This window comes from Globicephala melas, chromosome 6 (assembly GCF_963455315.2).
Source record: "Globicephala melas chromosome 6, mGloMel1.2, whole genome shotgun sequence".
In the NCBI taxonomy this organism is placed as follows: domain Eukaryota; kingdom Metazoa; phylum Chordata; class Mammalia; order Artiodactyla; family Delphinidae; genus Globicephala; species Globicephala melas.
Genome location: NC_083319.1, coordinates 2,664,029 through 2,685,957, shown reverse-complemented (window position 1 = coordinate 2,685,957; position 21,929 = coordinate 2,664,029). Strand labels below are relative to the sequence as shown.

The window sequence follows — 21,929 nt, the reverse complement described above, 5'->3', positions numbered from 1 at the left end:
CCCGGTCATCGCAGTGTGTGGAGCAGCGTGCCTGGCCTCACCCACTTGACGCCAGGAGCACCCCCAGATGTGACAACCAAAACTGTGTCCAGACGTAGCCACGCGTCCCCAGAGGCAGAACTGCCGTGGCAGGGGAAGAGGGGGTGGGGCAGGGGAGGAGGTGCTGCCCTGTGATCGCCCTGTTAGCAGGTGTGCAGTCACAGCCAGGTGCGTTGAACGAGGTCGTACAGCAGCTCCCGACGTAGGAAATGTTACCCCCAGGACGGATGTTTCCCTGAATTGAGCTCAGAGAAGTTGGATGGACTGCCCAGGCCCGCCCCCAGCTAATGAAACATAAAAAGCGCACGAATATGTCAGTAACACGGAGGTGGCCTTAAGGAGGGGGTGGGTGGACAGACAGCCGGATTCAGGGGCACTTCCCCCTCTTCTACTTCCTTCATGTTCATCTGGGGGGTTTGGGGGGGAAAGTGCTAAGGGGTGTTTGTGATCCTGGCCTGCAGAGGGGCTGGAGGTCAGAGGAATCTGGGTCCCGTTAAGCAAGTAAACAATGTTTCAATGACATCAGAAAGGAGGCTGCCAGGAGAAACTAGATAAAAGCAGCTCTGCAGAGCCGAGGAGCGCTGGCCCGGCTCTGGTCTGCCTTCCCTCTCTGGAGGCTGTGCTGGGGGGCAGGAAACTGGGGATGTCTCTGTCTAGCTTGCTTCCTGCCTGCTTGGTACAAAGCTGCCTGCCGGGACCAGAGAGGGCGTGCGTTTTGAGGGAATGGCACAGCTCCACCCCAGGCCACAGTGGCGTCTGGCCCGCCCCGGCTGCAGCCCTGGCCCTCTCGGCCCCCGTGGGGTCCATGCAGTGCCCAGCCCTGTCTGGGGCGGCGTCCTGACTTGTGAAGTGGGAGGGGGAGCTGGGAGCTTGGCGCTGGCTCAGCCTGTGTGTGGTTCCAGGGTTTGTGTGGGAGAAGACCAGGTGGGAGCACTTCCCCTGCCAGCCGAGGGTCGCTGCAGCGAGGCACCTGGGCCTTAGTCTTGGACAACGGGCTGCAATGGGGGCCGGCCCTTCCCGGCCCTGGCTGCCGCCCCAGGCCTGGCCCACGGCCGTCTGGCTGCATCTTGGCCTCCAGGAGCCGGGCTGGGCCGGGGCTCTGGCCGGTGGAAGCAGAGGTCAGACTCCAGGATGAACTCCTGCGTGGGGTAACAGGCACAGGTCGGGGGCCACGGGGTGGGATACATGGGGTGCAGGACATACACGGGCTGCTTCTCTCCACCCCCTCCTCTGGAACTGGCTTTACTGGTTTAGTCAAAAGCACCTTACTGCTCGTTTCTCTGTCTCCAACCACAGTACACAGTGTGCAGGGCCTGGGTGCAGACCTCACCGCTGACATGACCCCTTTGGGCGTGACCCTTGACCTCTCTGAGACTTCCCTTTCTCACCTGCCACAGAGTCTGGCTGAAGAGTTGATGGGTTGTTTCACTATAAATGGGGAATATTAGTAAAATAAGAACAAACAAAAACCCCTCTCATTCCACCAGAGAGAAAGCCAAGGTTGACAGTGTACTTCCTTCCATCTTCTCTCCCTAATCTCTGCCTGTAAATTTTAAAACAGAAGCAAGGTCATCCCATGTATATAGTTTGCACGTTCGGCTTTGTTCTCTTACTAAGTTGCTGTGATAGTTTTCCTGTTCCTTGAAATACTGCCTGAGAACCACTCTGAACGTCGGGTCATCCTCTCCGCTGAGCAGGACATGTGGTTGGGCTGCTTTTTCTCCTTGGAATAACCCTGTGTTGGGCTTGCCTCGCTGGTGGGCCTTTTGTGACTCTGATTATTGACCTATGACACATTCCTCAGAACCCAGAGACAGAGGCGTCCCAGGGACGTGGTCCCAGCCTTCCTGGCCGTTCAGCAGTCATTTGGTATTTTCTGTCCCCGAGGCCTTTGGGGCAGGGTCGGGGAGAAGCACAGAGCTGTCCAAGGCCAGTCGCTACCTGAGGGATTTGGCCCGTCGGCTCATACATGGCCAATCTGGATGCCCAGCTGAGTTCCAGCATTCCTTCCAAACTGAAGGCTCTATCCCAGTGCCGAGCTCCCCAACGTTCTCCCTAGAATTAATTCTGGACGTGTTGGCTGGGAGCCTGCCAGGTCAGGGCTCTGGGCTGGAAGACACGGGCCTGGCCCTCCACAGGCTCACAGCCTAGTTGAGGTTGGGGGACGGGAAGGACGCTGCAGCCCTAGCCCAGCCTGCATCGGAGCGAGGGCCTGGGCGGTGAGAGGAGCCGCCACTGCTCAGCAGCTGACGTGGGGGTGAAGAGGAAGACGTTCGCAGGGGGACTCCAGTCCTGCCTTGGCGACCGCGCCTTCTCCCGAGGGCCCCAAAGGCTAAACTGTGGCTCCTTTGTGTCCGTGTTACGGTTTTTGCTGACCTCACAGTGACCCAAGCCACAAGTTCCCAGACGGTCCAGGCCAGGGGCACAAAGGCCTTCCCATCCACTGGCCGGCGAGAGGGATGGGGAAGTCAGCGGCCAGCAGGACTTGGGCCATGGGACCTGCGCTGGCCACCGCCCTGGCCCCCACCCAAGGTGGCCTCACAGGCAGGCGGGGAGGCGGGAACCGGGTCAGCCCGGGATCCGGGGGTCCGGAAGCGCCATCACCTCAGCGCCCAGCAGAGCTGGGGGCCAGCAGGCCTGGTTTCTGGTCCTGCCCCGGCCTCTGTGGGACCACCTCTCTGGGTCTCAGTTTCCCCATCTGTAGCACAAAGTTTAGACAATGACCAAAATCTTTTCTGGCCCGTCCTGTAAGTCTGTCCAGATAACCTGCATGCTCTCTGGATCCAGGGGGAATTTCATATTCTCCTAAATAATATCGTCATGTGTTGACACCGGTTCCGTCAATGTTGCGATGCTGGGCCCGGAGCTCGGGGCCAAGCCTTTATGGGAGATAATTGGATGCCAGCCAACCAGATGCAGGAGAGGAATATGTGTGTCTGAGTCATCGGGAAGGCCTCCGGGTCACGAGGGATACGCGGAAAATGATGAGGGTCAGAGCCCAGAACCACAGATCCTGCCCGAGGGTGGGTGAGCAGGACCCCGCCGCCGCCCACAGTGACCCACGCTCACGGCTAACGCGTGGGTGGGCGGCCGTGGCTGAGCGGCGCCTCCAGCCGAGCAGTGCCGTTGTTTTGCGATAATTCTGCGATGCTTGGACCAGCCCCAGGCTTGCAAGATCCTTGCATTCCTAGAGGAAGAACACAGGACGGGAGTTGTCCCCTGGGCAGCCAGCTGACCGGATGTCCTCAAGGTCAGCGAGGTTCCCAGTGAAAGCCTGTTCCTGGCCTGGTTCCCAGGGGAGGCGCGGTGTCTCCCTGACTCAACTAAGGACGGGGACCCCTTCTGAAAGCATAAGGTGCTGGGCTAGAAGCTCATCTTTAGACAAGGTGATAAAGCGATTTTTTCCTGAAAATTAATTGCAGGTCAAAAGGAAATTGAATTTCTTTTCCTGACTGTGTGTGTCCTTGCTGTGACACCACTCAGATTCAATTAGTCTGGGATGGAACATTCTCCCACCCCCACGCGTTGTACGAACAGAGGCGGGATGCCCATACCTTCACAGAGCCTGTGTTTGCCAACTGGGTTTTAGCCGTCGCCTAAAAAGTCGCTTTGCACATCTTGTGCAAATTCACCTCTGTCCTAGAGAGCTGGAGGTGGTGTGTAGCTGAGAGACATGGTGGCCAAGGCCACTATTCAGGGGTGTCCCGTGGGGGGCAGTGACAGCTTCTTGCCATGAAAGTATAAGGACAAAGTGTGGCTGGAATGAGGTTGGGTGGCTTAGAGGGACTCCCAGGAGTGTGCTTCAGAGATTCTGGAAGCTCCTCCAGGGCAGAACCCCGTCCGTTCTCTGCAAGGATGTTCTGATCGTGCGGCCCCTGCCGTTGTCTGTAGGTGCAGACGGGGCCTTTCTGGGGGTGGGCCATAGCGTTCACCACCTGCTTGGAATCTGTGGCTCTTTTTTTGATCCTCTGAGACGGCCAAGTTTGTGAAGTGTGGTTTGAGCATCACACCTTTTATTTATTCTGAATCTTTGAAAATTGGTTTCCAATCACCATCCCCCCCATCACCATCACCACCACCACCACCACCACCGTCACCACCATCACCATCACCACCATCATCACCACCACCATCACCACCACCACCACCACCATCACCACCACCATCATCACCATCACCACCATCATCATCATCACCATCACCACCGTCACCACCACCATCACCACCATCACCACCACCACCACCACCACCACCACCATCACCACCACCACCATCACCACCACCACCATCACCATCACCACCACCATCACCACCATCACCATCACCATCACCATCACCACCACCACCATCACCACCACCACCACCACCATCACCACCACCATCACCATCACCACCATCATCATCATCACCATCACCACCGTCACCATCACCACCACCACCATCACCACCACCATCACCATCACCGTCACCATCACCACCACCACCACCATCACCACCATCACCACCACCACCACCACCACCACCACCATCACCATCACCACCACCATCACCACCATCACCATCACCATCACCATCACCACCACCACCACCACCACCACCATCACCACCATCACCACCACCACCACCATCACCACCATCACCACCACCACCACCACCACCACCACCATCACCACCACCACCACCATCACCACCATCACCATCACCACCACCACCACCACCACCACCATCACCACCATCACCACCACCACCACCATCACCACAATCACCACCATCATCATTATCACCACCGTCACCATCACCACCACCACCATCACCACCACCACCATCACCACCACCATCACCATCACCATCACCATCACCACCACCACCACCACCATTACCACTATCACCACCATCACCACCATCATCATCACTGCCACCACCACCGCTTCCACCACCACCATACTGCCATCAACCTTGCTACCACAGACATCATCCCCACCAACCACTACCATTACCACTATCTTTACTACCACCATTACCTTCACCTCCACCGTCACCAGAACTACCAGCACCACCGTAAACTAGCCTTCTGGTCCAGACTCCTAGGAGAGATTGCACACCCCACTGCAGGATGGTTTTGGAATCAAGGGTGTCTTGGGATGTCCAGAGGATTTGAAAAATGAAGATCCTTTCAACCTCCTGCCACCTGCCTTCTTCCCTCTCCTGTGGATTCAGGGCTCTGGGCCCCTGCAGGGGGCTGCACATCCTCTGATCCCTGCCTATACCCTGCCTCGGGAGCCCCTGAGACCCTCACTTATTTAAGGGGTGACTGAGTTTGGACGACGTGCCTGGTGAGTCGGGGTGCCGGTACACACCCAGACTCCCCGGAAACAGGTGAAATCACCACGAGCTAATGTGATTTGAGAGAGCTTGGGCCCGTGTCTGTGGGCACATCTGCTCAAGCCTTCCTGCGGTGTCTGCCCAGAGAGGCTACTCCAGGCTTGTTCTGATGCTGCCCGTGGCCAAACATCCCACAGGAGTGACCTAGGCTCTCCTGCCTGGGGCACTCGTGTGGCCTTTATCCGAGCTGGGGTGGGCACCTAGCGCTACCCTGATTTCAGTCCTCCCCACGGAGAGCTGGCAGGAAGTTCCCTGGTGCACCAAACATGGAACCAAGCCCCCAAATCCATTTTACTGAAACCTGAACATATTCCCTCCCCACAAAAATATTCCAGTGAGGCAGTCGAGGGCAGGGAGGGAGGATCTTATGGTGTCGACTCCTTGCTCTGACTTACTAGCTGTGAGTCCTCCGAGCGCCTTGGGAAGTGCTCATGCCAGCTCGTGAGAGCTGAGGGTTAAACCTGTACGAAAATCAGCAAGGGGTGGTTAAACCATCGTTAGCTTGAAATCCGCTGCAGCAGGAGTACTTCTACCACAGGAAGTGGTAAATGCTACAGAACAGCCCCCTGCCCCCCAAGAGTTGATTGTTGAACATTTTCTAGGACATCACTGGGCCTTGGGCAAGTGGCTTGACCTCCCTGAGCCCCAGTTTCCTTATCTGTAAAATGGGCGCGCCAGCGGCACCCACCTCTCCGAGTAGCCAGCCTCCTGCCTGGGGCTCTATAGTGCCAGCTTTGTTGACTGCTCCCATGGGCCCTAGGAGCTCTATTATCGGCCAGGATTTGCAGAAGCAGACTCAGGGATGTCAGTCGCCAGGGATGCAACGGTTGTGGCTCATACTTCAACCTAGTAGCTATGTGGCACCCAAGCCCACGCTCTCAGCAACTCTGGTGCCTGCACTGCTGGGTGGCTGGCCCTCACCTGCCCTGCGTCAGGTGTGAGTGCCGGGAGGACCAGGCAGCATCCTGAGTACTGTGGAGGGTCCAGAGCTTGGGGGCGGGCGTGCCAGGGCCCCACGGGATGTTTGAGCACAGGTGTTTGTGGACTGGGTAGCTAGGAGCTTCGTCTTGCTGGGCTGGCCATCTGTGTCTGGGGCAGGTGACCCCGTGTGGGACCACAGACATTACTGACCACGCACTGTGTGCAGAGCCCCGGGTTGGGGCTCAGAGGCATCTCGTGACTCGTGTTCCGGATTCCAGCCTTGTCCTTACGGGGCGGATAAGCCTTAAGCCTGCTGCAGCCCAGTCTGATGGGGACACTCTCGGCCTCAGGATGGGAGAACTCCCCCACACCACGCCCTGCTGACCATCTCATTGCCACCCTAGTGGCCTGAATGAAACATGTGATGGGCAGAGCGGAGAATCCTCTCACCCTTGGGGACCCGTAGCATCCCGCAGAACTTTCTACAGGGCCCCACATGTCCTGGTGGAGGGGTCTGAAACCCAGAACCTTCCAAAAGGAGAGGGTCCTTGAGCCAATTTGGAATGAAGAAGCACTGCATAGAAGTGATGACGTTCACCCAGGTGTTTGGGGCTTAGCGGGTCTGCCTCCCCACCCCAGCAGGATCTCTTCTCACTCAGGGGTCCTCTAGCGTCTCCGTTCCACAGCCCAGGAGTCTGAGCCTCCCAGGGGGCCCAGCGGGCAGGTGGCTCTTGCTGGCTTTAGAAGCAATTCCTTCCTGTGTGGGCCAGCCGGCCAGAAGCACACTGGCCACTGCAAAGATGGGCACTGGCCAAGCCCTGTTGATTCCTGAGTGGTCACCCCAGCTGGGCCAAGCAGAAAAGGGCATTGCTCCCAGCAGGGCCTCACACGAGGTCCTGTTCCAGCGTTTATTTGCAGAGCTAAGTTTGTCTGATGATAACAGGATGCTTGTTGCCCGGGACGCACATGACCAGACCGGCTCCTTCTCTACCCCTCAGTTCTTTTGCATATGTACCCAGAAGTGGGATTGCTGGACATATGGTAGTTCTATTTTTAATTTTTTGAGGAATCACCATACTGTTTCTCCTAACAGTTACACTATTTTACATTCCCCCCAACTGTGCCCAAGGGTTCCAATTCCTTCACATTCTCGCCAACACTGATTATTTTCTGTGTTTTCTTTTAAATAGGAACCATGCTAATGGGTCTGAAATCATATTTCATCGTGGTTTTCATTTACATTCCCTAATGTTTAGTGACATTGCCCATCTTTTCATATGCTTGTTGGCCATTCGTATATCATCTTTGTGAAATGTCTATTCACGTTCTTAGTTCATTTCTTAATCAGGTTGTTTTTGTTGAGTTGTAGGAGCTCTTTATATAGTCCGGATAGTAACCCTTTATCGGATACATGATTTGTAAATGTTTTCTCCCATTCTGTAGGTTGCCTTCTCACTGTTGGTTGTGTCCTTTGATGCACAGAAATGTTTACATTTGCTGGAGTCCCATTTAATTATTTTTGCTTTTTGTTGCCTGTGCTTTTGGTATCATATTCGAGAAATCACCACCAAGTCCAGTGTCACGAAGTTTTCCTCTGTGTTTTCTTCTAGGGCTTTTACAGTCGGAGGCGTCACATTTAGGTCTTTAATCCAGTTTGAGTTAATGTTTATATATGGTGTAAGATAAGGTTCAGTTTTTCCATCACTTTGTTGAAGAGACTGTCCTTTCCCCACGGAACAGTCTTGCATCCCTTGTTAAGGGTCACTGGGCATTTACATGAGGGTTTATTTCTGGGCTGTCTTTTCTGTTCCGTTGATTTGTTTGTCTGATTTTATGCTGTACCATGCTGTTTTGATGTGGTAGCTTTGTAATAACTTCTGAAATCAGGAAGTGAGTCCTTCAGCCTCATTCTTTTCCAAGATTGTCTGGCTATTTGAGGTCACCCATATGACTGTTAGGGTGAATTTTTCTATTTCTGCAAAAAAATGCCACTGGGATTTTGATAGAGATTGTATTGAATCTGTAGATGGTTTGGGTAGCGTTGATATCTTGAGGACACGAGATGTCTTTCCATTTATTTGTGTAATGAAAGAACTTTCATTTCTTTAGGCAATGTTTCATAGTTCTCAGCGTGCAAGTCTTTCACCACCGTCGTTAGGTTTCTTCCTAGGGATTTTATTTTTTTGGATGTGATTGTAAACAGATAGTTTTCTAATTCCCTGTTTAGATGGTCCATTGTTAGGGTATAGAAAGGCAGCCAGTTTTGCATGTTGATTTTATATCCTGCAACCTTGCTGACTTGGTTTGTCGGTTCTGACAGTATCGGGGGAGTCTTTGGGATCTGAAAAGGGTTTAAACAAAACCTGCTTTAAGGCCCTTCCTGATGGCCTTCCACAATTCTGTGGCCCTGTCCACTGCCCATGGTTCCCAGAGCAGTGTGGGGCTGTTTTGAAGGGGAGTTTGCCTCAGTTTGGGGATTGCTTCCTAAAGTCCATCCAAGCCCACGTTGACCGTCAGATGACTGTGTATCAGGCACCAGCTTCCCATGAACTTGATGCTCACCCCATTTATCAGATGGGGGCACTGAGGCTGGGAGAGGCAGCCCGTGGGTCTGGCTGACCCTGAGCTCATGTTCCAGACGCCCTTATTTTCGGCCCTTCCCTTCAGTACGTGTCCTCTCTCAGAAGAAATGAGACCTCCCCCAACTCCACTGTTTCGGTGGAGGAAAAAACACAAGATGTCTCAAGAACCAATGATGCCGGCAACTTAGAAAGTCACCTAGGAATCCCCAAACCCTTCCCCTCACTTTGCCAGAAAGCAGAGCTCTGTCCATCTGTGCCTGTTTTCCCCCTTCACTCAGGAAGTATTAATTCAGCCCGTCTGTGTGCTGGGGTATGATGGAGACCAGCCAGCTTCCTGGCCTCGCCGGGCTCCTGGGAGCTGGGGAAGGGGCTGGGGGCAGCTCCATCCCACCCGTAAATTCATTCAAGAGCCTGACTTAACTGGGGGGCTGTATGTCCGATAAGACCGGCGATCCTGAGGCCGTGAATGGGTGAGCTTTAAAAATGATTTTTTCCTGTTCAAAATGAGATTGGCTTTGAGCCCTGAGCTCCTCCGTGGGCTGTCTAAAATTAGAAGCCCGTTGACAAGGCAGGGGAGCAGTGAAATGTCAACAGTACATTTTCTGTGTCAATTTTGAGTTTTTTGAGAGGCCCGGACAAATGGCAACTCAGGGCAAATTTGTGCTGTTTCAAAAGCTTCCCGAATCCAGCCCCTCGGTGGCGGTGTGATTGAAGTGTCAGAGTTATAAGGCGCTGGTTCCGTGGTCGGCAGAGTGGCCCCCGCTCTCCTTCTGCTCAGGTATTATCCTGGCAGGAGCTGCACTGGGCAGCCCTTGGGGCTCAGAGCAGTAATGGGATCAGGTCCTCCGTCTCCATGAGCTCTGTGACTTGCTGTACCCTCCCTGTCCCTTTTGTGAGCTGGACAGTCCCACGCTTGGGCCTTGCGCACGGGGACGCTGAGGGTTCAAGTATTTGCCCGAAGGCTGGAGGCGGCCGCCAGGTGCCGGATGTGTAAGTGACGAGCCCCCAAACCAGCCGTGCAGGAAAAGTCAGGCTTCCTAAGACAGACAGAGCCAGGCCCCTGACCCCGCTTATGGACAAGGAAATCGAGGTCAAAGGGAGGCCAAGAGGCTTGCCCGAGTCACTGCGACGATTGAACGGTGGCCCCCAAAAGAGACGTCCACGTCCCCACCCCGGACCTGGGGATGGGGCCTTGGAAATAAGGTCTCTGCAGTTGTGATTAAGGCAGAGGATCTCAGGGTGAGACCATCCTGGCTCAGGGTGGAGCCCATCCCAACGGCAAGTGTCCTGCTGGAGACGAGGAGACACAGACACAGAGGAGAGTGAGCCAGAGGTCGGGATGACGCAGCCAGGAGCGCCTGGGGCCTCCAGAGGGAGCGTGGCCCTGCCCACACCTTGCTTTTGGGCTTCGGGCCTCAGAACTGGGAGAGAGCACACTTCTGTGGTTTTAAGTCCCCGGGTTTGTAGTCATTGGTTACAGAGGCCCAAGGGCATCCCTACAGTCACTTAGGAGAAGAGCTGTGGCCCGGGAACCACATGTCCACTTTCTCCCACCCCCAATGACGACACCCCTTCCTTTTAAAGATTTCCAGGGACTTCCCTGGTGGCACAGTGGTTAAGAATCCGCCTGCCAATGCAGGGAACATGGGTTCGAGCCCTGGTCCGGGCAGATCCCACATGCCACGGAACAACTAAGCCCATGGGCCTTAGCTACTGAGACTGTGCTCTAGAGCCTGCAAGCTACAACTACTGAGCCCGCGTGCCACAACTACTGAAGCCCGCACGCCTAGAGCCTGTGCTCCCCAACAAGAGAAGCCACCGCAATGAGAAGCCCGTGCACCGCAACGAAGAGTAGCCTCCACTCGCCGCAACAAGAGAAAGCCCGCGTGCAGCAACGAAGACCCAAGGCAGCCAAAAATCAATCGATCATCAATAAACTTATTAAACAACAACAAAAAACATTTCCAGAGTGCCCCTGAGGACTCTCCTCGGGACCCCCTATTTCTTGGGGCCAGAGGCCGTGGCCTGGGCCCAGGGCCGGCTAATAATGCTGACGGTAGGAAGTGTCCACCAGTAAGTGGTGGCTGGACCTTTACCTCAGTCGTCTGACCCTGGCCCACGTCTAAGCTGTGACTTGTCCTCCAGGTCCGGGCCATGAGGCTGTCCTTCGTTGGGGAGCTGGGCTGGGAGCTGCACATCCCGAGGTCGTCCTGCCTGCCCGTGTACCAGGCTGTGATGGCAGCAGGGGCCAAGCACGGCCTCGTCAATGCCGGGTACCGGGCCATCGACTCCCTGAGCATCGAGAAAGGTGTGTGCAGGGTTTGGACACCACGGTGGGCTGCCTGAGCCACGTTCACTGGAGGCAGAGAGGCTGTTACCCCCACCTCTGGCCCCATGATCCTTCCAGCCCCACTGTGCTCCCCCTTCCCCCAACCTTTGCTATCTCCCCAAACCCCCTTTGCTGTCCACGAACCGGGTCCTCCATGCAGGCCCGGGGGTGGTGCTGGCATCTCTTGACACCAGCACTCTTGAGGGGAGGGGTGCTCTCCCAGGTAGGGGCGGGCGGGGGCCAGAGCTGGATTTGGACGTAGTGCCAAGTTTCCCGGAGAGAGCTGGAGGACATCGGAACGGGAAGGGGCCCTCAGTGCTGCCCCTTCACAGCCCCCTCCCCAGGGCCCCCAGCCTGACGGCACAGGTGCCGCAGTGCTGATGGGGGCTCGTCCAGGGGACCTACTACGATCGAGGATGCCCCCCGCCCCGGGAGGCCCAGGTCACGGAGTTTCTAGGGTGGGCATGTGGGCTGGGGCAGGGGCCCACGTGCGTCTCGCGAAGGGCTTGTGTCTGCCTCTGCTGGCGCTGACCCCGTCGTCTCCCACCCAGGCTACCGGCACTGGCACGCCGACCTGCGGCCCGATGACAGCCCCCTGGAGGCGGGTTTGGCCTTCGCCTGCAAACTCAAGTCCGCCATCCCCTTCCTGGGGCGCGAGGCCCTGGAGAAGCAGCGGGCCAAGGGCCTCTGCCGGCGCCTGGTGGGCTTCACCGTGGACGAGTGAGTACCCCTGGGGCCAGGGCTGCCAGAAGTGACTGCCGCAGACAAGCAGGCCTCGGGGTTCCTCCTCTCGAGCCGCCTGGTGTGACGCTCCCCACAGGCCAGGCACCCTCTCCCAGAACTCCCACCGCAGCCCCGTTACAGGTGAGAAGGCTGGGTCCATGCCGGGCCTGACTCCGAAGCCAGCGCTGCAAACTCAGATCCCGCCAGGGCCGGGCAGGGTGCAAACCAGGCCCGGGGCCAGTGCTGGTCAGCAGGGAGTAAAGAGGGTCGCGCTCATCAGACGCAGATTTGATTTTATTTTACTTTGGCCATGCCATGCGCTGGCAGTGTCTTAGTTCCCCAACCGGGGATTGAACCCACACCCTCGGCAGTGAACGTGCAGAGTCCTTACCGCTGGACCGCCAGGGAATTCCCTCAAACACAGATTTTAAAAGTGAAAGGCCTTGCCAACCCCAGCCAGCTCTGTGGGAGGCGCCAGACCAAGGGCCTCGAGCTGGCTGCCCGTCACGGTGCTGCCACGTCCCACTGTGTCCTCATTAGAGCCCCCCCACAGCCCGGGAGGGGGGACCGTGGAGGGAAGGGCCGGGCTGGGGCCACCAGCCCCACTTACAGGTGGAGACCATGGGGGCCAAGGGACAGGGTGGCTCTCGCCCGGGCACGAGGCAGAGGGGGAAGGAGAGCCCTGTGGTGGGGCCTGATCCCTTCTCCCCCACCTCCCCCGGGGCCGCTTTTGAGCGTGTCGCCCTTACGTGCTCGGAGCTGAGCCCACATTGTCCCTGGGTCCGGGGTGCTGGCACTGGAAGACATAGATGGTGTGACACGGAGTCTGAGTAGCAACCGTCTCCAGGGCGGCGGGCGTCTCTGGGCTTCGTCGATTTGGAGCTGACAGCCAGCCGTCAAGGGTGCCACTTCTCCCAGATTTGGAACCTTCAAAGCAAGTGTTGGGAGTGCCCAGGGGAGGGGGGCGGAGAGAGAGCAGAGCTGGGGGCCGTCACCGTCCTACGGCTTCTCCCTGGGCTCCCATCAGGCCGCCTCTCCGCTTGATTCCTTGTCCGTCTCCGGGGGAGCAGCTCAGCTCTGGTTTGGGGTGCAGGTAGAGCAGGGGTCCGCCGAGGCCTTCTGCCGCCTGGCCCTCCAGGAAGCGCCCACAACTTCAGACCGCACCGGCCACAGCCTGGCTCTCCCCGCTCGGGGGTTCCCTGCCGGGCTGCAGAACCCACCCAGTGCCGTGGCCTGGCCGGTCCCAGGCCTGAGGAGAGACCCGGCCTGGGCGCCGGCTGGGGAGTCACAGAGAACTCCCGCGGCATTTGCTCTGGGGCCCTGGGCGAGGCAGGTGGCCTCTCTGAGGCTGTTCCCTCCCAGGGACGTGGCGTCCCGGTAGGACTGGGTGAGACCAAAGGAGACAAGAAGGTGCTTACATAGCCTCCTTCCGTCCCACCCTCATCCACTGGACCCGTGGGGCCCAGACCTTTCCCTCCTGGTCTCTGAACTGGGCGGCACCCCGGACCCTGTGCAGGCTCTTTTCCTCAGTGTAGGGTTCACCCAGTTCCAGTTACCGTAACTGGGCCCAGCTGTGCCCCACTCGCCTCCGGGCGTGGTCCTCACACCCGCCCCGGGGACCCACGGGGCCACGTGGTGCTCGCGGCCTCCCCAGGGCCCAGCACAGCCCTCGCAGGTGCGACGCACAGGAGGGGCACGTCTGCCCAGATCTGCACCAGACGATCCGGTGTTGGCGTTTCTGTGACTGTAGCTTAATCTTTGTTTTCTATCTTGCATTTTCAAAACTTTTACAGCGAGCGTTGTACCTTACGTGTAATACAGAAAATCACTTTTAATAGACGATGCAGCACGCTGTAGAAAAAGGAGACCCCAGAGTAAAATAAGTCGTACGACAGTTTTAAACTGATCAGAAGTCAAATCCTCAAGGTGGGCCTCTTCCAAACCTGTGGGGCCTGTCCCTAGAGACACGGAAGTCAGATCCTGGTTTTGGTGTTTTCTGTTCATTCATTTATTTGCTCGGAGCCTGTGCCGTGGCATCCCCGGGGCCCAGGCGCTGGGCACGGGGGCTCATAGCAGACCAGCCCCGCAGCGTGGAGCCCGTGGCCTGCGGGCGCGGCTCCTCTCTCCTCGACCAGGCGAAGCGCAGGAGTTTCCCCTTCGGGGGCTCTGGGGTCCCAGCTGTCTATTGCTTCTTCCAGGAAAGTGCCCATGTTCGGCCTGGAGGCCATCTGGAGAAACGGCCAGGTGGTGGGCCACGTCCGGAGAGCCGACTTTGGGTTCACCATCGACAAGACCCTGGCCTACGGCTACATCCGGGACCCCAGCGGCGGGCCGGTGAGTCCAACTCCCCAGCACTGCCACCGGGAGCCCCAGGTCCTCTCAGGCTCCGCACCAGCACCCCTGCCCACCGCCTCGAGTATGCCGGGCGTGCGGGGACCAGAGCACAGTGAGGTGACTGACTGATGGGGCTGTGTTCCTGGGCAGAGTCGGAGCTCTTTCCATGTTTTCTCTCCAAAAGAATCTGATTTTGGAAGCTCCAAGCTTCTCCCGGTCAGGAAGAGGCTCTGGGCCCGGCTAACGCCCGCTGCTTCCTAGAGCTTGAGACCCCGTGTGCGTGCAGACGGTTGTGTGCACACACGTCAGTGTACACGCGCGAATACCCGCATGTGCGCACACGTACTGACACAGGTGCACACAGACACGCGCGCGCGCAGGCACATTTGAGAAACTTGGCAATGAGACAGAGGGGCAGCTTGTTCTGGGTGGAGAAAATCTAAACATTTTGCCCAAACGATCATTTGTAAACCCAAATAATCCCCCACCGAGCGTGGATGCCGCCGTCCACACTGGCAGGGGAGTGAGGGCAGAGCGAGGGCCCTTAGAGGGCCTCCAGGGGTCTGAGCCCTGGGGGGGTGTGAAGCTCGTGCCGGGCTGGCTGGGTGGTGTGACGCGAGTGGTGGGGGGAGCTCATTATCATCGGTGCCATCTTTGCCTGCTTGCTTCCCTGGAGTCGTGCACCAGCCCCCTGACGGCGGAGAAAGGGGCCCCAAGAGGCTCTGATGTCGGGGCAGGGATGCCTACCCAGCTGGGCCTTCCGGCCTCCCCTGCCCCGACTGTCTCTGGGCTGCGGCCCCCCACCTCCCCCCCACTGAGGCTCCAGGTTGGGGGAGGCACCTGGAAGCAGCAGCATGGAGGGGGCAGGAGGAGTGAGTCAGACCAGCCCTGGCAGAGGTGCAGGGGCGGGCCAGGCCCGATGGCAGGCCCAAGGGGGCAGGGGCCAGGCTGCGGTGCTGTCTGAGGAGGCTGCATCCACAGTGGGCTGGGAGGCTCAGGACACAGGCTCGGCCTCAGTAGCTTTGGCGCTCTGCCCTGGACTGGCCTGGCGACCTTGGACAAGGGCGTCTCTCTGAGCCTCGGTTTCCTCATCTGTAAAATGGGGACAGATTATTCCCACCTGCCTCACAGGGCTGTCTACAGATCTCTGCTCTAAGTGGAGCCTTAATGAGCTCCACTTATTGCCGTGGGGTTGCCATGGCTAGTGATGACGTTTTGCGGTGACAAAGGACCCTCTGACACCCCAGATATGGAGCCCTGGGTCCCAGCTGAAGCCCCGTGTCCATTTGCCCCATGCAAGGGTAGGGGTGGGTGCAGGCCTAGTCACCTCTTCTTTCAAAGAACAATAATTCTTGCTTTTTCTGCTTGGTCAGGTTGGGTTTCTAATTAACGTGACCGAGGAAGGAACGCTTATACCTACCCAGACAGGAGGCCCAGGATACCCGGTTAGACCGGTGCAGGGCCAGGGCCGGCTCAGGCTGGCTTGTAAGAGCCGACTGTGTCCACCTCTTCCCAACCCCGCCATCAGGGATGTCCAGTGTGTTTGTACCATGGAAATGGGCAAACGCCACCATCAGGCCTCCCCCATCCCCCAACCCCTTCCCCTCCCTTGAGAGCTGGTTGTTAAACATTTACCAGCACAGCAGCGGGATAACCAAGACTCCTTTGTAAAATAGGAAAACTGCCCTTGAAAGGCAAGGCTCTGGACCTGGGGGCAGAATTGGTGGCCTCCGGGGTGTTTATTAGCAAGGACTACGCCCCAGCTCTGGGCAAGCCCGTCCTTCAGACGTCTGAAGGCACCAGTGGTCTCTGCCACCTGCCTCTGGGCCCAGTGGGGGCAGTGTGGAGCTTTGAGCCCGGCCAGTGCCCACCACGGCTCAGAAGCCTGGTCTAGAAGCCGCGTCATTCCAACACTGCGGTCACGTAAAAAGCCTCGTCTCTTTGGGGTATTTTTTCCATCCAGCCCTGAGCTACCGAGAGAGGTCATTTAACAACCCAAGCAGAGCCCCTCCGTGAGGCCCGGCCCTGGGTGTATTCTCTGCACCCGGAGAACAGGATCCTGCGCCGGGCCAGCCCATTCTGCCTCTGCCCGCCACTGCCCTGCGTGTCCAGGCCGTGCTCCGGTTCCCAGGAACCTGCAGTTCCAGGGCGGAGGGGTGCTGCCCCGCGGGAGAGATCTCGCTGACTGCCAGACCTCGGCTCTGCTGGACCCCAGGTGCTCAAGTCCAACTCGGGGGCACGGGGACACGGAATCTACCTGCTCAGGGCAGTTCCTCGGCTCAGGGAGGACCCTCAGCACAGCGACGGGTTTGCCCGCAGGAGGGGCGTGAGGCCGAGACAGCTGGCCCCGTCCCAAGAGGCAGGTAGCGTGAGCCCAGCACCCACTGGGTAACGAGTGACCAAGATCCCTCCTCTTCTGCTACTAGGTCTCGCTGGACTTTGTGAAGAGTGGAGAGTACGCCCTGGAGAGGATGGGGGTGACCTACCCGGCCCAGGCTCACCTCAAGTCTCCCTTCGATCCCGACAACAAGAGGATGAAAGGGATCTACTGAGGGGCGGGGAGTGGGGCCTCAGCCGATCCGGAGGCCGGAGGACACTGGCCAGAACTTGGGCTCCCCCTGCCCTCAGTCGAGGCCTGCGAACCATCCCCCCCACAACAGATGCAAACTGAGAGGGTGGAAGGAGGACCCAGAAGGCCCGTGCTGTGGCCACTGACCAAAGGGTGGTCTCGAGTCCACCCACACCCTAAAAAAGCCACCCATAACCCCTTAGGCTCAGGGACCACGCCTGTAGCCTTGAGAGCTTCTGAGAAGCGCTTAGGAAGCACTCGATAAGGCCCGTGTCAAAGCAGGGAGGCAGGGAGCTTTACCCTGGTTCCTAGCCTTGACTGGAAGGCTGCCCAGCGCAGCCTCCGAGAGGTGTAAGGTGTGTCTGGAACTGGGGATTGATTAGTACTGTCTGCCTCAGGCGCAGTAGTGAAGGCAGAGAGCGTGCGTGCCAGACTGGCCCGGTCCCTGAGGTCAAGGTTAGCAGAATGGTCTGGTTCCCAGATCCCAGGAAGGGTGGGGGGGTGGATCAGACAGCAAGCTCTTCCTGCCTTGAGCCTCCTGAGAGTTCCCAGCCCTGAAAGCGGTGCCAGAAGCAGGGGTGGGAGGGGTCTCAGATCAGCACCCGCCCTCCCCTGTGCAGAAGCTCCCTCTCCTGGCTTGGTTTCCCCGAGAGCCCCTCGCTCTCTAGGTCTGGAGAGGAAGGCATGCTGCTGGGTGAGAACCTGGCAGACTCCTCCTGCCTGGATGGGTGCCTCCTGTCCTTACTCTTTGATTAGGACTGAGCTCTGGTCCTGGTCTCCCACTCTTCCGGCCCCCTGGGGATGGGCCTCGCACAGGCCCTTGAAAGGGGGTGAGTCCCCTGCTCCCTTCGTGGGGCTTCCAGACCTGTCCTCCGTGCCTCTGGAGGAGCCCTGCCTCCCTGCCGGGATGGGGGCCAGCCCAGGGCCCAGGCAGCTGCCACAAAGCGGCACCACGCGGCTGTGCCCAGCGAGCCCGGCCCCGTGGGGAGCGGGCGTGGCAGATGCTCGGGGACAGGAGAGACACGGCTCCCGCAGACACAGGCGGGAAGCCACGTGGTGCCGGAGGTGCAGGCAGTCCCCGGAGGGCCCAGGCTGCCTTCAGAGGCGCACACACCACTCAGCCCCACGGCAGACGGGGCCGGAACAGGTCAGGCTAATAAAGCCAAGGCCATGGGAAGACGTTTGGGTTTCGGGTGACCTTTGTAGAGAGAATCTGGCCCCCTCGCCAGACCGCAAGCTGGGGGGCGGGGACCTCTGTCTTTCCCAAGCCCCAGGCAAAAGAACGCCTGCAGCCCCCCCACCACCCTGGTCACAGACGGGCCTGGGGAACCCCGAGTGGACCCCGTAGGGCCAGCGGAGGAGAGGAGGGTAGCTGGCTTCCCAGATGGCCTGGGCTGCTTCCCCGGGCCCTTTGGCTTGGCCATGGACCTCTGTTCGGGGCCTGTGCACGTGTTCATTCCACAGCCGTCCTTGGGGGAGGCCTTGGACGAGGGAGGTCAGGCCCAGGTTCCAGCCCGACTCCTTCCCCAGGGGTTGAACCCAGAAACACAAACGTTCGCTCTCGCCCTCCCTGTTTGTGTTTGTTCCTCTGCCGGGGAGAAATAGCTCTGGCCCCTCTGCAAAGGGCACTGGGTCGCCGACACGAGAGAGGCTGTCATGGGCCGCCCCCCAGCTCACCTGCTTCATCCCGCAGCTCGGGAAGGTCTAGGCCACGGCCTGGCCCTCAGCAGGCTGCCCGGTCGCTTAGGGCTAGAACACATCACCCTCCCCTCGGAGCCAGTGACCTCAGCCCGTCCTTCCTAATCCCATTCCAGACACACCCTGTTGCATCTGTTTTGGAAGGCTTTTCTGGACAGAATGAGCACTGTGGTCCTCACCGTGGCTCTGAGTACTGAGCTTGGCTGGACACAGGAGAAGGGTGCCCCCCCCCACGCCCCCGCGCCCTCAGACTCAACCTGCGTGCGGCTCCAGCCGTGCCGGGAGCTCTGAGCCTCCTGCAGGGGCCCGGGACGGTGAAGGCCCCGACTCTCTCACTAGCTCCTGTCTGTCAGCCTGGCAGGTTGTTAGGGACCACAGGGGCCCCAGACCCCTGCACCCAGCAAGGGCATTTGCATCAGAGCCGCTGGCACCCCGCCTCTGGTCTTTGCGTGGCTGGCGGGAACGAGGTGCCCCTGTCCTCAGTGAGGACCAAGGGCCCTGGCAGTGGAATCCCCAGGCAACTCGCAGCCCACTCGATTCCCAGACACCTCACATACACGGAGCTGGCGTGGGGTCCCCCTCCCTCCAGAAGAGCTGGTAAGAGGGGCAACAAAAGCATTCGGCAAAGGAGAGGAGCTGGGGATACATTTGAGTGTTTGTGGACGATGAGCCCGTCACGTGCTAAGGTCCTGGGGTGAGCCTGACCTGCCACGTGGCCTGGGCCGTGTTTACCCATCCGGACTTCAGCCACTCCATCTGCAAGGGGGCGGTGGGGGCACAGCCCCTGGGCTCCCTTGCCCTGCCTCCGCTTGAGGACACCCTAGTGGAGCTTCTGCCTGCCGCGGACCCTCCTGCCCGACAGAAGCACCATCTGGCCTGGATGGGCCAAGCGCTCAGCTCATCCCCACCCCGTGGAACAAAGCGCTTCCCTTGGGCGGCCAGAACCACCCGCCCAGGTCACTGCTGGAGAGGAAGGTACTGAGCCATCTGGCTCAGGGTCGCGCAGAGTGAGCTTGAAGAGGGTCCACCAGGCGGAATCCCTGGGACCCTGGCGAGACCCTCACTCCTCCCAGGGTCCTTGCCCCACTACACGAGCGGGAGACAGTGGGGCATGCAGTGGGCCGTGGGGAGGCGTGGACGCTGTGGCCGGGAGGGGCCTCGCCGAGCATGGCCACGGGGCTGGTGCAGTCGCCAGGGGCGCCAGGCGGCCTTTCAGGGGGCCTGCCGATTTTCCTCACCTGACAGCCACTCCAGGGGCTCAGGGGCCCCTGGCAGTGCTGGAAGGCCTCAGACCACCCCCAGCATGAGCTGGTTCTGGTTCTGCCTTTGTTCCCTCTCAGCTTTATTCTTCAGTCTCCCCAGTTTAAAGGCTCATCGCTCAAGGCCCCCGCTGCAAACACGCTAACCCCCGAAACGCTGCACCTAGGGGTCTGTGGGCCAGGCCGGGCCTGGGGGTGACTGCCCCTCGGCCGCCCACACGGGGCTCCGCCTGGGCCGCCCCTCCCCTCTCCTGTGAGGTCTCCAGGCATCTCCTAGGAACTGCCTCCGTGGACCCTAAATAACTGTCTCCTCTCGCCTCCCCCCTCCTGCCCCCCCCCCTCCTCTCACCTCCAGAGGAGGAAGGGGCAGGATGGAAGCCCTGGGCAAAGCTTTGGTTTCTGACCGGGGAGGGGACAGAGGGCGAAGGTCCCCACACATAGGCAAAGGAAGGCCTCCTGGGCCATGATGTCAGCACAGGGGGAGGGCTTCCTGGGGTCTAGTCTAGAATCTCCCGCTGAAGGCTCCTCAAGTCCTTATTAGGAACCTGCCACAAACACAGAAGTTTCTGGCCTGGGATTCGTGGGACACAGTGGGCTGCCTTCCACCCAAGAACCTCTTGAAAATGCAGGGAAATGTGGAATGTATGCTTGAGGGTGGGTGAGGGTGGGGGCGCTAGACAGACGGGAGAAAATAGAGCCGTGTGTGTCCCCGGGAGACCCTGCGTGGTTTTCAGGGCATTTTGGAAGGGTCGGAGGGGGACGAAACGGGGGTTCTTTGCAATAACGAGAAGATTTGTTTTTCGCTGCAATGGAGCAGAGGACAGTAGGAGCCCCTAGGAGCCCCTGGGCTGTTTCTCCATCTGCACCACAGGATGGGTGGCTGGGGGCCAGGGACGGTGGGGGGAATCGAAGCATTCCCACTGGGCTTTTGGAGGCCTGTCCGTGGTCATAATGCAGGAAGCTGCTAATGCTTTGCACTGGGGCTAAGGGGCTGGACCTTCCGAAGCAGGAGGGACCATCCTTAGCCTGGGAGACTGGTCCTGCCCCAAATGCCTCCGTGGACAATTCCTGCACCCCTGCGGTGGTCCAGCTGCTCTGTCCGGAGCCGGGCCCGTCAAGAGGGTTGCTGGGATGTGAGGATGCACGTGGCTCCCAGCCCAGGCAGCTCAGCTAAGCTGGTGCTGTCTGGGACCCGGCCGTGGTGCAGCGCAGCCCGGTGGAACTTTCCACGTTGATGGAAATGCTCTGTACCTGGGCTGCGCCTACAGTAGCCATGGACACACGTGGCTATCGAGTGTTTGAAATGTGGCCGGTGTGACTGAGAACCCAAATGTTTTATATCATTTTAATTCATTTAAAATTAAGCTTAAACAGCCACATGAGCTTAATGGCCACCGGGCAATATAGCCCTGGAGCCTCCCGGGACCGGCTCAGGCAGGCACACCTGCTCCCGTGGGAGCCTGCAGCCTGGGGACGGCCCCCACCACCCAGCCCCAGGCCTTCTCAACACTGAGCATGCGTGGGCGCACCTCAGCCCGGGACTCTGGGCATGTCACCCGAGCAGCTCTTGCCCCCAGGAGGCTGGGGAACCTTCTCCATGGGCAGATGGGAAGATGGAGGCCCAGAGAAGGAAAGTAAATTGGCCAGGGCCACACAGCAGAGGGAGGGTTGGGAACCCAGGCTGCGGGACCCTCACCGCCCTCTTTCCACCGCCCCAGTCCTTCAGAAGATGGGGGATCCTGGACAGTGCTCAAAGGGACCTGGCCAAGGTAGTGCCTCGCCCTGACCGGCTATTTTCAGGTAGTGAACATTTGCCCCAGCTGTCATTGCTTAGTCCCCACGAGGCCCCGGGACAGTGCCTGGGTCCTAAGCAAGGACATGGAGGTTGCAAGCCCAGGCTTTGCGGTCACACAGGCCCGGGGTCACTTCCTGGCCCTGTGCTCACTCTGGGTGACCTCAGCACCTAGCTTTAGATCTCTGAGTTTCCCCATCTGTCCGTGGGAGCAGAAACAGTCTGTCGTGGGTTCGTGGGAGGGTTAGCACAGAACCAGGTATGTACTCTTATCAGTGACACGGGTGCGGTAATCTGGGCG

At 58.9% G+C, this 21,929-nt stretch overlaps 1 protein-coding gene across 3 annotated transcripts in view; it reads left to right on the top strand.

The window, feature by feature from the left end:
* Positions 1–18,044, top strand: part of SARDH (sarcosine dehydrogenase) — a 63,796-nt gene extending 45,752 nt beyond the window's left edge. For all 3 annotated transcript variants that reach the window (XM_060300211.1, XM_060300212.1, XM_030838373.2), the window contains 4 exons: positions 11,070–11,232; positions 11,805–11,973; positions 14,175–14,310; positions 16,737–18,044. In XM_060300211.1, coding sequence (XP_060156194.1) covers positions 11,070–11,232; positions 11,805–11,973; positions 14,175–14,310; positions 16,737–16,862 — 594 coding nt within the window. In that variant the 3' untranslated portion in view covers positions 16,863–18,044. The remainder of the gene's footprint in view (positions 1–11,069; positions 11,233–11,804; positions 11,974–14,174; positions 14,311–16,736) is intronic.
* The last annotated feature ends 3,885 nt before the right edge of the window (positions 18,045–21,929 follow it).